The sequence below is a fragment of the Calliopsis andreniformis genome, chromosome 4 (assembly GCF_051401765.1).
Source record: "Calliopsis andreniformis isolate RMS-2024a chromosome 4, iyCalAndr_principal, whole genome shotgun sequence".
NCBI classification, from domain to species: Eukaryota; Metazoa; Arthropoda; class Insecta; order Hymenoptera; family Andrenidae; genus Calliopsis; species Calliopsis andreniformis.
The window spans coordinates 11,736,506-11,752,548 of record NC_135065.1 but is presented as its reverse complement, the minus strand read 5'-3'; the positions used below and the strand labels follow the sequence as shown (position 1 = coordinate 11,752,548).

The window sequence follows — 16,043 nt, the reverse complement described above, 5'->3', positions numbered from 1 at the left end:
TCGAGAGCGACTTGGGCGCATCGAGGCCATCGCTCCGAGGCTCTGAAGCCCCGTGCAAGCTTTGCTATCGGCAGTTGACAGAAGATAAACAGTGTAGGCTGCAGTAACACTCGACGCCGGCCAGTCGCCCATCCCAAGACACTTTCCCCTGCTTTTATTATCTATTTACTCCACGTACATTCGATATCGCTGCTATCTGACGAGGGATCAACATAAAGATTTGTCTGTGGCCGACAGGCTGTGATTACTTCGAAATCAACGAAACGATTCCTTAATTAATAAATGACTCGAAAATTTCCTTGCCTCTAAACCACTGTCTTTTTTCACAGCAGAATTCAGAAAGGTGGCAGAAGGCTACACCTCCCGAGAGAGAATATTATATTAAAAAATTAATTTCTAGTGTATACTTTTACCTACATTCTTCGCGCAGATATCTCTGCTAATAAAAAAACGATTTCAAAACTGATATCGAGGAGGCGAAAAAGCGTGGAAATGAAAACCTGGAGGCAGCAAAGGTAGTTTTCCATGGAGCAGATATTTCGCATGGAATCCGCGACGCATTCACCATCTCCCGTTTGATCACGCGCGCAATGTGGGGCAGGGAATCGTAAAGAACAGTTATTTTGTTGTTCGTCGAGGTTTCGCTGCCTCCGGGTTTAATCAGTCTGCGCTAATGCGAACCGCGAATCATCTTCGCGAAATAATATCACATATCTGGATCTCGTCTCCCAACGATGATCATAATGGGTCGTTTCAGGCTGAAAATCACCACGACGCTCATCACCTGCTAATTAAAACCAGGACGATTTAAATGACGTCGGAAAATGCGTTTCCCTCGAGACAATAAGAACGATTGTGCGGCGTGGAGGATTATTGCGCTTCGACGCCTCGCGTCACAGTTATTTTAACGTCTGACGAGAATAGCTGAGCACTGCTTTAATGATTTATTAGACGCTTTCCAAGTGGATGATGTTAAAGTCCAGTCTAGTGGAGGCTGTGCCTGGGTACTTCAGTGTCTCTTTAAAAAGCTGCTTCGATTATGTCGTGGCTCTTTGTAGGAGAAGCAACGATGGCAAGGTGTTACAAGAGGTACGAGGTTAGTTACGAGGTTACGAAGAAAGGATTACAGGCTGCAGCTGCAGGCCAATGTTTACGCGGCTGCTGAGTGCAGCGATCTGAGAAATGAAGTTCATCCTGGATGTTCTGGAAATGTAAACCGAGCGGTAACAGTGCCTTGCGCGGTGAATCGTCTTTCGGTACGCCTTCACGATCGCCCTGCGAGAATTTCCAAGAAGAGAACCTTCGATACGAGTATCAGCTGCAGCTGCGGTAATTTCGAGGAACAAGTGGATCGACAGCCTCGTTAGCAGTTTGCTGTTTAGAACTATCCCTCGATAAGAGAAGAGAAAGTGATAGGTATAAGAAAACAGGAGAGTTGAGAGAAGAAGTAGACATAAAAGCTAATCAGTCTAGATTCATTTAGTTATCTTAAGAGCTAAGTTGCTATCATTTCTTTGAATTAAGGGGCAAGCATAGGATCAATAAATAGACGTAGTCTATACCAAAAGCATTGTCAATAATATTGATCCTGTGCAGGCCCCTTTAAAGTCCTGATAAATAATCCTCACCTGCAGTGAAGACAGCTTCACCCACCCCAAAAGTTGAACAAAAAACGAATCGCTGCCTTTATCCCCAGAATACCCAATCCACTAGCCATCTAGCAAAACGTCGAACAGTGGTACATTTGGCTAACAGTTGCCTGAATAATAGAGGCTCTGCCAGCCACTGAACGGTACAAGCATTAGGAGCATTCGATCAATGCTCACCCCACGAAATAATCCCAAGGAACCTAAACCTCCCCGATCCCTGTTTGTCTCTCCAGCACCCGTGTCCTCTGGCCAGATCCCCCGATGAAGATCGAGTCAGCCGCGTCTTTCAAGTCCGCGCGGCTGGCGAAGCGACGTTCGAAGACTCGAAAAGGTGGGAGGCCACGGAGAGACGTGCTCTCATTCAGCCAGCGAAATCAGGACGCGTGAAAGGGCTTCCGGTTGCATTCAGGTATCAGAAGGGGGAAAGAAAGAGGGAATTAACGGGTGAATGGTCGCAGACGGGGGGACACCGAAGACGGTGCGTGTGCGAGCGTGTTGCGTCGCCGATTATGAATAAGGATCAAGCTTCATTCAGGGCTAGATCTATTCACCGTGCGCCTCGAACGTCGAAACAATCACGGCCGTACATCTTCGTTCCGCCTTGCCCTCGCTCCTTTCCTCCTCTTCCCCAACCTGATTTATATCGAGGAGAGTTGGCTTTTGAAGTTGCGCGCAGACGGCCCCATAAATTTCGCGCCCCTTACCGGGGACCGCTCGACGCGCCGCGGCGCCTTTCTAACCAGCAAATTGAAGTACATTGTTAATTAAGATCGCGTGATGACGCTGTGGCCCCCGTCGCGACGACTTCAGCTTTCGGGGCTGATAAACCTCTGTCGAACGTTGTCGTGGAGATGATTTCAGGTTCAGGCTTTACTTAGAGCGAAGGGAAGGTAAGAATGTTGAGAGTATTGAAATTAGATTGCTGTGAAATCATGGCTAGTGAATTGAGGGGCTTGAAATAGAAGAAAATTAAGAATAATAAAATTGTAATTAAAGCTTCTTTTCAGAGTCAGTGCATTATTAGATCGCTGGAAGCGTGTCTGACTTGAGACTTATTCTACTGTGAAAGTGCACTAGCCAAGTCGAGCGCAACGGCGTCAGTGGAATACTTCAGTAGCATAGGTCCTCAGTCAGACATACTTCACTATTAATTAACAACTCGAAAGCGACGTCTCAAACGTAGATTCTTCACTCTTCATTTTCGTCTTATTTTAGTCTGTAGAATCTCCCTTTAAAATTTCTCTACTTATTTTATTTTACTATCTATTTCTATATATCTATCATTTCACAAGTTTGAGAGCATTTTTTAGAATCAAGAGGTGGTAGTATAAAGAATGCAAAAGGATTTTCCTAACATTTGGCCCTCCTCCAAACTTCCAGAAATGGCAAATAGAGAAAGACCTACGTCTCAGTCTATTTTTACCCGAATCTGTTTCCAATTTCTATCGCGGAGCAGACTTGAAAAGTGGGTCAAAGGTGCTTGGGTGGAACGCTCTTTCGCGGCGGGGAATCCCGTAATTTTTGATGCGCTGTACGAACGAGTTAATCGGCCACCGGATAGCTGAGCGTTGACAGTTTCGAGTACACTCGGAAACGAGGAACGAAGAGCAGAAGCGACAGCTCGCATCGGCTGTTTCCACGCGGACGGGTGGGACGGTTGAAAAAAAAAGAGAGCTATCGCTGGCGCAAATTCGATGTCGAGTTTCTGCTCTTCCGATAATATTTCACGACGGGAGAGCGCGCGAAGACGGGGCAAGAGGGAAGATTGATGATCGCTACACCCGCGTAACACGCGTCCCTTTCTGTTCCCAGGAACCGAGCAGATTGGCTTGCAATCGAATTAACAGCGACAGATGCGTTTTTTAGCCGACTCCCTTTGGAGACCGCGGATCCTGCCAACTTTTCTATTAATTTCAACTCTCCTCCTGTCGGGAGTAAAACAAGCACCGAGTAATTTTCCCTCGAATCGATAACGAAGTTTTGTACAGCCGTGTACTGGCTCGTGGCTGACAGGACGATGGAGCTTTCTTGCCTGTGCATCCGGGAAACTTGCCCAAAGTTTTTCGAAAGAAGCTTCGAGAGGGGACGTGATCAATGAACGGTGACGCGAGGACAGCTTTGATCCCTGCCGGGGATCTTTGATCCACACGCGGTTTCTGATCTGTGTTGTCGAGGGAATCGGACACGGAGGGAAGAGAATGATCAGAGTTGGAGCAGCGAGGATAATGATACGGGCCTCGTCAGTGAATAAGGCTTCAAGGATATCGGATTCTTGTCATGGGGCAGATTTTCGAGCCCACTGTCAGATACATTAATTGAAGGATTATGTAAGATGGATCCTGCTTTAGGATATAGATTACACGGTCTTCTTTGAAGAGGGTGACCTCGTATCTCAGCGATTTTTGTGTCTTATGTGCTGAAGAAGTAATTTGTTACAATTTTTTAGATGATCATTAACACCATTAATAAATGGCCAAGGTGGATCAATGAATAAGGGTCCATAGAGGTTCTCAGTATTATTATGTAGTAGTTAAAGTCCATTCAAATTGTTTATTTATTGTAGAAATAGTATTTTTAAAAATTGGGTCGAAATATGGATAGTGAAATGCTATAGCCATCTAGCGGGAGCCGTCGAATTACAAAAATTGAGATCAAGTTATTTATTGGTATTAGAGGCGCCATCTAGTAGGAGCAACCATGAATTAAACTTGGATTTAAACTTTTAGTTCAGAGCGCCACTGTTAGATGGTGCCATTAGTACCTTTCTACACTTAAATTTTTCAAATATTATTTTTACAGTAAATAAATAATTTCTACACACTTTTAAGACTGTATAATGATCTCTAGAGCCTCTACAATGATTCCAAATTATCAAATTACTCATAAATCAATAAAGAACCTGTCTATTTCTATTTTGGTAGTTCAGAGGCTACCGCTAGATGGCTATAGCGTTTCACTGTCCATATTTTGGCTTAATTTTTCAAAATGCTGTTTCTGCAGCAAATAAACAATTTTCATGTAAGTTTATTGTTGTATTAAAATATGTAGAGCCTCTATAATCATTCTACATCATCGAATAGTTCTCAAATCACTAAAAATTTAAACCACAAAGAGCAAATCACAAATCACAGATTGAAAAATCTATTCTCCAATCTACTCTAAATCAAATATTTATTTTTCTCTGCAAACGTAACTGACTAAACCCGCGCGAAACCTCAACGGAAATAGCGGTCCTCGTAAACCCAATTTCCCAACACAGCCGCAAGAGCACAATTCATATTTCCATACTCCTGTGTACCGAGTAATGGAACATCCGGCTTACGTCGCAATTTTGGTTTTACGAAGCGACAAGTGACGAGAAACAGACTCTCCGCGTATACATATTCTTTCAAAATCGCTGCTCCAGCGAGATGAATCAACGAATCATTATTCTGAAGCGTGCACACGGTAAAAATGATTTTACAACCGCGACGAGGCTGTCGTTTCTCGTGCCGGGTCAAAGGTCACACTATTTATTACGCTTTCCACGGCTATTCTTTTCTCTGGGCGGCGAGGTTAATTCTCAATTACCCGCCGCATTAGAATTGATCACGGTGCGTCTGTACGCTGGACCGCAAGGAGCCTCGAGACGCCCACGCTCTCCCGCTCCAACGACCGCGGGAATCAACCAGAGAAAACCTTCTTCCCTCCGCTCTCCACGGTTTCCGCAATATCTATGGAGAACGCTCGCTGAGAATCAATTATCGCCAGTTCAAGAAAGCCACTTAATATTCATGCATTCTCGCTGACGTCCAAGAAATCTCCACCAGAGGGGAAACCACGGGAGCGATTGCGTATTTGCGTGTCCTCGGGGGCTCGAAGCAGGAGCTCGTTAACTAATTGCGATCGCTGTCTAAGGAGGACTGACGTGTCCGATATTCCCGACGCGGTTGCTCTCGATTGGCTGAGCAAAGATCGTCTCAAGGATCTTGGTGTAACTTGGTCGAATTACATGGACGATTTCCTGCAGACCTATACTGCTTTAATTTTCTGTTTGATCGAGTGACGGGAGTATCTTAGAAGAATTGAATCGATGAAAAGAAGAACGATATAAGTCTAAAATTATATTAAAAAAACAGATATGCAATTTTGACTTTATATGATTCGGTTTTGTAATAAACGGAAGCTTCCTATTACCTAATATCTGCGTACGACGTTCTACGAGAGGAAAACAAAGTTGACATTGAGATGTCATTGACGCCTCCATTTAGCACTCTCGTAGAATTTCGTCTCGTAACCCGAGTAAATAGATCTACCTTTCGAGGCTTGAAGAAGCCCGAGGGGACGATGATTACGTGACGCCCACTGGCTATTTCCTATATAAAGGATGATCCCAACGTTGCGCGTATTTCCGTGCGTCGGAGGAGCTTTCCAAAGACCGATTTTTCCATGAATACTGCATATTACGGTCTCTGTTGTTAACCAGAGAAGTCGTATCCGCAAGGAAGGGCCAATTAGTTTCTCAAGCTCTGACCGCGGTTTCCACGGCGCTCTTTGGGTCGAGAGACCAATTATAAAAATACTAGACACAGTTTCTCTCTTCCCGAAATGTCAGCCCTTTTCCAGTTTTTCGATTCGATGTGACGTTCTTTGGATGATCGAGCAAAACCAGGAACCTGGGTGCTTTGTTTCGGTAAGATGAAGTTGGAGTTAATTTTACTGTAAGCGTGATGTTAAGCCTTTGAAAGAAAATTTAAAAAAAGTTCAGAGTGCAAAGTACCGAAAGATCAATCGTCGAATTGTGTTTCACGCACAGGAGAAGAAAAAAGAATGGAAGAGGCATTGTTTTCTTGGTTGGAGCAGACTTCATTCACTGCAGACTCAGTTACTACGGATGCTGAAGCCTCGTAACTCCCCTGGAGCATTTCTCAGAACCTTGCGAGGCTACAAAAAAATTGCAAGTCAGCGAAAAGCTGATCGACAGCTGTGCTCACGGCGAGCCTCCAGGTCCTGGAAGAAATAAAGGCAAAGGTTTTCTTGCATGTGTGCCTGGGAACAGGTTCTTTACGCTCAACTGGCTTCCATGAAGTAGAAAAAAATTTGTAGCTTACTTTTTCTACGATGTTCGCGAGAAGACGATAGACAGGCAAAAAAGTTGTTTAGTATGGTGTTTCACATCCACAGTTCCTATCGAAAAGACACACCTCCTTTACGTCAGCCCCGCATGTATCGCAGCTGGCGAGAGGCCGAGTCGCGACAACGATTTGGACTAGGTCATAGAGTTCCGAAGGACCAGTGGCCAAAGAAATCTCGCGGAAAAAGTGGCAAACAGAAGACACCGCGAAGTTCCCGAATCACTGTGCCAGTTTACTGTCTGGTCAGTCGTGCTGGATTTCTATTAAGGTCAGCCAAGGGTCACGTTCCTCTGGGGGGTTACTTATGCAAGGGTCCCCTCGCTCGTTCCATCCTGCATAAACAGAGAGCCTTTAGCAGCGATTTTCCCGCGGAACGATTCATAGGGCGATTGAAACGCGGGATGGTACGTGGACCGAATCCTCGAGCAGGATTGTCTCCCATTTAAGATCGATCTGTATGCCTGGCGCAGGACCGACGCTTTGCGCCGCTAAAGGGTCGAGCTAGGCCCGTAAATGACACGCTCGCCGTTTCTTCATCGTCGGGGGAGAAGCCAACGACTTCGGGGGTGATACAAGGAAACATAATCGCGTAATCGTCGGCTAGTCGGCGATGGTGTCGTAAGCCCAGATGGAAGAAACTGATCGAATGTCCTTCTCTCGGCCTTATTGCCACGGACCGATGGGAACGGCTCTGGAGTCCTTTATTCGATCGTGAAACGTTTTGTGGTGGCCCGATATGGACCGCTTTTATTTCTTCATTAGGACGTTTCAACTGGTCTCGTATCAACGGCCAGTCGTAACAGAAGGCATTTCCGAGAAGCAATGGGTCTGGGGAACGATGGCGTTATGATACCTCGAGAGCTTCAATTTGTCCGATTTCTTCTGCTTCCGGCTTTCAACGAGCTGTCTCGTGTGTGCCAGTGGAGATCGACTGATAAAGTATATGGAGTATTTGAGAGAGTATACAGGGTGTTTGACGATTCAGGAATTTTAAGAGATGATTCTATATGTTTATTTTACTGATTTCGCCGTGTCTGACCGAGGGCTTATTCTACTGATCTTGTCTGTGTGTGGCTTGGGATTTATTCCACTGATTTAGTTGGGTCTGACTTAGAACTTAACTAATTCTACTGTGCCTGTTTTGACTGATATACATCGGCAGTAGAATAAGTCTTTAGTCAGACACATTTCACGTGTATTTTAGGAGCTTTTTAAACAATACGACACCTGTCGTAGAACACTCTGTACAGTGCACGTAAAATTGTCTGAGACTCGACAGAACTGAAGACTTTCTCAGTTTACTTTTCTTAATTCTGTTAAAGCAGAGAAAAATTCTACCATTAAGAAGTAGGAACGAGGAATTGGAAAATAACCTTAGTATTCTTTGCTGAACTTCAATTCTTCAGTTCTAGAATTAACTTGAAACGGGTACGAACTTCGTCACAAAGTTTAATTGTAAACGGAATGAGAAAAATTGTTACATTATACGCAATCAACAATTCCATATGCATCTCAGTATTCAGGGCAAAGTATTTTAAGACTCTTAACAACATTGCAAGAGAGAATTCATAATTGGAGGACTCTCAGTCGGATCCTCTATTGTAAATATCCTTCGACTCTTTCGCAACAAAGTGCCCCAGAAAACATCGGCAAAGAGAGCAATTTCATTTTAATTGCGCCGCGTCAGTCGAACTCCCGATTTCCCTGCGATCGGAACACGACAAGATTCGCAAATCCACGTAATCGAAGTTTCCGCAGGGAATCCACAGCAGATAATTGGAGGATTCTCGGGGCAAATAAAATCTAATTCCACCGTGTTTTCCATTAGACTCCCAAGTTAACGTTCCAACGCGTTCTCTCTCAGGGAACCGCAAGAATAAGAGTAATTTAATTTCAGCGAGTGTCTTCGCCGCGCCCCGCAACGCACTGCGTCGAACCCAGCACCGTCGCGACGCTGGTTCTGCCTGAAGACACATAAACTGAAAAATCGATTGAAAGATCGAAGCGAGGTCTGGGAGTCTAATGGAGAAATGAGCTTGTGCTCATCCTTCGTCGAGGAATTTTACCCAGAGACCAGTAACGAGCGGTTCCGCGAACCGCGAAAGCAAATCGTCTAATTTTGGCAAAGCTGACTCCCTTCGATCTTCGATCTTCTCTACCACGATCGCGAGGCGTGGGCGTGTTGGTCGCTGGTGTTGTCCGTTTATTATGCTAGCTGGCTTCGCCTGGCTTATATTGTGCCGGACGCGTTGTAAAAGCGCGGCTGGCGCTGATCTTCGAGTCACAGCTCGATACATCCTCCCTCGATCGCTCTCGATTTCATTTCCCTGGAGGAACGAGCTCGAGGAGCTTCGAGAAGCGAGTACCGAGGGGATTTGCAAGTTTCGCGCGGCATGTCTTTCGTGATCGTCTATCGCGAGGTCGAAGATCGACTGTGGTCTCAGTGAATCGAGGATATTCCAGCGGTGTAAACTGTGACAGGATTCTCAATGGGAATTTTTGAGTTGTGTCACTCTTGATATACACGTGCGATATGTACTTGCCAGTGGGTGAACGAGGGTGGAATAATTAATGTTTTATGATCGTGATTTCCTGTCTGTTCCCAGGGAGCTGTGTGTTTATTTGCTATCTGATTAAATCTGACTGTCGTATAGAAGCGAGGCTTTTATTTGAAATTCTGATTATGTTTCTAAATTGCGCGAAGGAATCGCTAGTCTTAAGTTTACATTGATTTGGGTGTTGGCTGAAAAGGAGTCAGCTGATCAGTAAAAGACTTTTCGTGTCGTTTCCAATGAATTCAGACTTCTTTGAACAGTGAAGTGCAAGGAGAATCCTGATGGTCTATGTTCACGTGAAGTCAGAGGAATCTTTCCATCACACAGGATTATCTAAATCTGTCGGTGAAGACGCTTTACGTCATTGCCATCATGCCACTGAGATCGGAGGCCTCCTCTTCGAGGGACACCCTCAACACTGTCATGACTACGGTTAGTTCGATCAGATAGTTTAGACGTGGCTATCATAACTTAAAGTTCGATAAAATTCTGTTTAGACACCGTATAAAATTAATCACTGCTCTACCCTTAACATATTCTAAAAGTGTAGCCTTTAGTAACATTAAAAATATAGCGATACTTCGTAATAGGAAAGTAAATGTGTAAAGTTCCTCATAATTTTAATCCTATTTCTACTTCGCCCAACATATTAATATTTCACATTCACGTACGAGGTGTTCGACAACAGGTGGGAGAAAATTTGAGAGATAATTCTACTGACGTGTTCAGTCCCTCTAAAAAGCTTTAAGTGGCCTACATCCAGGGGATTAACTTTCTCACAGTGGTTCAATATTCAATTACTCGTTCCCTGAATGCAGCTCGATGATAGACTACCACGCAAATTTTAAAACTTAAATAAAAAAAATGTAGCTACTCTTCCGAGGACTCACCCTCAAATTTCTTACCACCTGCTCTATCCAATACAAAATCAACTCCCATTCTCAATTCCCTGGAGTTAAAATTTCGTAAAAATAAGGACCCATCCCCTCAGATGTAGCTCATGCTCTATTCAACTTTTCCGACACAGTAGAAATCGAATAATCAAAGAGCCACAGTGATTCGTCTGACCATCGACGTGGATCATCTGCACACGGCTCGGCTGTTGGCGCATTCGCGCCTCAGGGCTCTGCTTACGCGGCTTACGGGTAAAATAGATCACGGAACAGGCCACTTCTACGCGAGGGCTATCTGCATCCGGCCAGCAGTTCAATTTGAATATGATAATAATAGGAAAACGTCGGCGGCCGCGATACCCGATGCGAGCCGTGTTCCTACGTATGCGCATACGTACGCGTGCACGTAGCCCCGCGACAGCTACGCGGAATGCAAAATAGCCCCGCGACAGGTTAAATTGCACTGGCGTCGGGCGAATGGAAATGGAGCTGTCACTTCGTTCGAGATCGCTATCCAAAATTTAATGCCGCGCCACCGAAGGGACGAATATTTTTTCCACGTTTTCTCGTCTACCCGCAATCTCGTCGCGGCTGATGAGACGGCGGGTTAACGAAATGCGGGGGCGAGCTCTCTGCACCTGGCCCCCTTCTGAAAGGAGCACACGAAACAGTCGGTCTTTGCTTCTTTGTTCGGCTCGAGGTTAAAAATTCTTTCGAGTCTGTGGAACATTCTCATCAGTGTATTTATGCATCACCAGCTTCCTTCCGCGATGAGGTCTCCTTTTATTTTCGTGTCTTTCAAGGTAATAGGTGCTCTGTCTTGAGAAGAAAAATGACTTGAAGAGAAAGCTGCCTAAGCGTGACGAGATATGAATGATTAAGGTCTCTGTGTCGTAGTTTCCTCAAAGATTTCATTACATTTGGATATCTCAGATTTTGAAGTATTCGAGATTTTTGACAGTAAGCTTCTATTATTGATTTCGTATTCTCCCTTCTGGGTGCTTTGGACTTTTTCAATTTTTCCTTTCCCTGGTCTGTTGCCATTCGAATTCCACCCCCGCCGTCACAGGTGTCTCGAAATCTCGTTCCTGTTGCAGACACGCCACCTGAATCCTTATCCCCAGTCGCTTCCATGAATTATTCCTGCCACTTTTATATTCACTATTCCCTTCCTGATTTCAGGGAGTCCCCATTCAGAAACGAGATTAAACATTGATTACATCTTCCATCGAGCCACATCCGTGTTCCCCTTTGTCCCACGATTTCCGTGGCTTCTCCTTTCTTACCTCGATCCTCCTTACAGTTCCCCTGGAGCAACCTTATTCCTGGTTCGAAACGAGTTAAGCCATGCTACCCTTTATCGCTCATAAATCTATTCCCTCTAGTTAGGAACACAGTATTTCTCTCTTAGAAATCCCTGCAGCATCGCTTTCCTAGATGCAACTTTTACGGTAGTCATTTTTACGCCGCTGCGTTTGCAGCTGCTTCTCCTCCATCGACGCGCGGATTCTACTTCGAATGAAATATAGGACCGTTATCCTCTGTTTCGACTTTTTTATCGCTCCGTTTGCCGCGAAAAATTACGGCTGCGTGGGTCAGGAATCCAGGATACAAATTTCAGGAATAAATCACGAGGGTAATCACCGTTTCGCGGAACGCGCTTCAGAGATTCGCGGGGAGTCGAATGGAGAGCTCGGCCCACTGACTGCATCTTTGTCATCTGTTGTCAGGACGAGCAAAGTCGGACCGGAAGATACGTCGCTGGCGGGGCGGTGCTCGCGATCACGCTGCTCGGCGTGCATCATATCCTCCTGCAGGACGCGTCGACCATAGCTGGCGTCTGCATACCAGCAATAATAATGGTGTCCTACATTATCTGGATTTTGTATTCCGCCCACCGAGACAGGCGAAAGGTAACGAGTTTTAAATCACGGCTCACGCAGTGCGCTCGAGCAGGGGTGGGACTGCGTTCGAGAGAAAACTGGAGAACCGCCAGCGGGTTTGTTAAATGTTTACTGAATTTTCGGTCGGTCTGGTCGAAGCTTCGTGATGAACTGAGTTCTCGACAATGAGTCACTCATGTCTTTCGCTTTTTTTACATTGAATGATTTAGAAAAAAGAAATAGTGTAGAATAGTGTAGATACTATACAGAGAAGTAAATTAATTCCATGCTGATAGAAATAAACTATTGGGTTCTAAATTTCGGTGGTTTTCGATGAATTTTAAACAGGAGTTCGCTATGGAAATGTTTTTCCCATGCAATATAGACCAATTGCAATATATTTGAAGACACACTGCTGCGAAATAAAACGCTCGCTCTCAGAAAATGGAGGAAGAGGGAGTTCGTGCAAGGCCACGGCCGCGGGCTAATTATTAGAAGTTTTAATCGCTGGCGTTTTAAAGTTTCACAACGTGATCTCGCGCTGGCGGTCAGCGTGTGTTGCAATTATTACTCAGTGTGAAGATTTTTAAAGTTCAACCTCAAAGTTGCTAGGGCGAATTAAGTAAAGTAGGATACTTAAATTTTTATATGGAAGAAAGGGAAGATCGGTGGATGTCGGGTAGGGAGGAGCATTCAGTTTCTTCGTAGCTTCTCCCTCGAGGAAAAAGTTCCTCGATTTTGCATAAAGCATCGAAATCGATTGAATTCTCAAGTGTCTTTTTCAGGAGCCTCAAACTCCCAAGTTCAATTCGAACTCACATAGAATCAGAATGTATCTCCAATGATATCTCTTGAAGAGCGATCTTTATCGCGTTCTCTGATTCTGACACTTTGCATAAGTATCGTAATAATTAACAGGAGGGACAAGAAATATTATTTTGCCCTCGAAAAATTCTCTGTGAGTCTATGTATGCTCTTTGAAAAAGAGGAAACTGTTTCAGCGATATTAATAAAAATTAATCTTGCGATGCTCCTGTACTGAGAAAAGTTCTCCAAGTGGAGGATCAAAGATTGAAAATTTGAAAATTTTAAAGCTTGAAAATATGAAAATTTGAAAAGGCCACTCTTGCTCGAATCAAACGCATAATTGAACCCCTACGAACTTTGAAACTAAATGTGATTTCTGAAACGAGGAAAATGTATTAAGATCGAGCATAGAGAGAAAATTAGAAAGCTCATTCGGATGAACGATACTCCGAATCAGTCGACTTTTTCCGCGGGTTACATTTAATCTTGTAATAAGTCAGGCGAGCAGGAGCAGTGCGTTCGATGGCGCAAAGGGTAATTGAATTGGCTGAAAACCAGAGCCGAACGCTTCGCCTCTAAAGATCGTATCACGAGGTATCGTTCGATGAGTCTCCGCGTGGTCGCGAGATTCCCAGCGACTGGCAATCGAGTTGCAATCGAGTTGCATCGATGCATACCGAGGGTCGCGTAATCGCGTATGCCTGCTAACGTTCCCTGCGCTACTTTCGTTGGAATCGCGCGCTGAATCGGTACTAACCCAGAAATAAGGAAACATCGTACTTCGAACCAAGGCGATTCTAACGTATCCAGGCGGAAGCGCGTAAAACTGGAACTGAGAAATCGGGAGAAGTAACTCAAGGGAAAAAGGAAAACAGTTCAAATAAGCAGCGTACAGAAAGTTCGTTTAAACTGGAACAAGGTCAGTTGATAACATAAAACGAGGTTATCTGTTTCCAGGTGGGATTCGTGATTTACGAGGACCGAAAGTGGGGCTGGGCTCGTTCGTTTAACGCGTTTTGAAAGGACGTCCAGGGACCGAGCTTCTTAATAAACTACCCGCTGTTGTCACGTCGAGTGATTAATTATTCAAATTGCCAGTGCTCGGAGAAAATCTCTTAAAAATGAGCTCTGCTCTCCCACATTCGTTTTTCTGATCAAATACTTCTCCCATTGAAAAATTTCAAGACAATGGAACCGAGGCGATTCTATTGGGACTGCGAGCGACAGGTTGCCCTTTGCCCCGTCAGCGCGTGAACTGCTACCAGGTCACAGAGGTCTCTTTGTCCAGAACCCCGTGGAATTTAATAGCTCCATTTCGCCAGAGGCGACATTACTGCGACATTGATTGATCAGAGCCACAAACAGTTTAAAGAATTCTTAAAAAATCCTTTCTGTTCCCAGGCATCGAGGCTCGCCACAGCGATGCAGCTAGCGGAAGTCATCAGCGTCCCAGCCTCATCTGATGACGCCACCTTTAAGCACACGAATCCTCGCAAGAATCGCCCAACATTGGCCTATGACTCGCGAGACTCTTGCGTGAATCCTGTCTTCTCTTCCAAGGATGAAATCCTTTGAACTATCGAACTCGACTACAGACACTGTCGCCCCCAAAGGATTTTATTATTCAATACATACTCTTTTGCATGCATGACGTGTTCGCTAATAATAGACACTCGTTGCGCCCGAAAGTCGATATTCCCACAGCATTGACGCGTGCAGTTTACGCGCGAAAAATTATTTGTCTAGTTGGGGCGGGATTATTTATTTATTCCGCGTTGACGCAACCGTGTGGCAGCACTGTTCGTTTACGCAGCACGTGCCCGTTCACGGGCAACTAGCTTTCGCAAATAAATTTATTTACAGACAGGATAAATTGTCGAATTCGACCCGCTGATATTTCGCCAATTTATTTCGCCCCGGGATAAACCATTACGAACCATTTCACCAGGCGTCATCGGGCCGATCTCGCGGGCTCCACTTCCGGTCAGGGGACGCCGCGGGAAGCGCAGGACCGATTTGAAATTCGTTATTGCACCAGTGGCTGCGATTCGTTCTCGTTACATGCGACGTGCACTTGCCTGCGTTAAAAGGCGAGCGACCACGCTTCCTTAGTTTCTTCGTCATCCCTTATTTACTCCCTCGGCAGCCCATAAATTGCAGTTAAAAAGAGTTATGCGGAATAATATTCGTAAAATACGGGGCTCGTTTAGTGCGCCCCGCGGGGTCTTCCTGCGTTCATTATTTCGTATAGTTACTTCATTTGCATCGAGTGATGGAGGGAACTCGAACACGTGGGAGCACAGTGTCTCTATATAAACTCGATTTCACTGGTGACCAACTTATGTCGAAGGACATGATGTGTAGTGACAGCATACTCTTGTTTAACGAAAACAAGAGTAGATCTGCGCGAAAACGAAACATGCGTTTGCTCTAAATAATTAAGAAGTGTAATGATTATTATAAGGAAATTTGAAATAAGATATACTGTACTTTTAATAAAATATCTCTGTTGACGCTGCGAATTTTATAAATAGAATCTACGTCAAGTTTACTGATGATTAGCGAACAGATCAGAAGGAAAAACCAGGAATCGATAAAAAGAAAAATTCACAAGCGTAACCTCGACAGAAAGAAGAAAAGGAGGAAAGGTGAGGAGGGAAGCAATCTAGCGACGTACTTGCGCTTAATAGATGGCCTCCATTAATTAGGAAAAAAATATAAAGCGTCGGTGTAATTCATTAGGGAGGGCCGAGTCGCAATTCATTTTCGTCGAGGCAGTGGCACGTTTTCTCCATTCCTTTCTTATCTCTCAATTATTCCTCGGCCGGTGAATTAAACGATCCAAGTGGGCCGAGGGTGGAAACAAAGATGGCTAGGGGGAGAGTCTTCGCGGTCGAAATAAAACAGCGAGTCTCATTAACAGCGGGGTTAATGCAGGGGTTGGCGACGTTTTTGGCACTGGTGGTGGATGCAATTCGATTGAAGGCTCGGCCCTGTTCGCGGATTACGCGGCCTCGTAATTCAGTCGGATTCTATGTCGACAAAGTGATTAGATCTGGCTGGTTTGGGGGCATGCGATTGCAGCATCCATCTTTTGACGGTTTCAACGAGGAAGAAGAGCGTCCATCTGGGCAAGCGTTTA

The 16,043-nt window shown here is 44.9% G+C and overlaps 1 protein-coding gene across 1 annotated transcript; it reads left to right on the top strand.

Annotated features, from left to right (window-relative positions):
- Nucleotides 1-9,690: 9,690 nt before the first annotated feature.
- LOC143178535 (uncharacterized) lies at nt 9,691-14,739 on the top strand. The gene is made up of 4 exons (XM_076377260.1): nt 9,691-9,750; nt 11,942-12,124; nt 14,303-14,437; nt 14,497-14,739. Exons 1-4 carry the CDS (start codon nt 9,691-9,693, stop codon nt 14,737-14,739), a joined length of 621 nt encoding a protein of 206 aa, XP_076233375.1.
- Nucleotides 14,740-16,043: the final 1,304 nt, after the last annotated feature.

What these genes read in the sequence shown, in the direction of transcription:
- LOC143178535 (XM_076377260.1), top strand. Translation starts at nt 9,691, where the DNA reads ATGCCACTGAGATCGGAGGCCTCCTCTTCGAGGGACACCCTCAACACT. An exon ending in CCCACCGAGACAGGCGAAAG is followed by an intron (nt 12,125 to 14,302) that starts GTAACGAGTTTT and finishes TTCTGTTCCCAG; the next exon opens with GCATCGAGGCTCGCCACAGC. An exon ending in ATGACTCGCGAGACTCTTGC is followed by an intron (nt 14,438 to 14,496) that starts GTGAATCCTGTC and finishes ACTCGACTACAG; the next exon opens with ACACTGTCGCCCCCAAAGGA.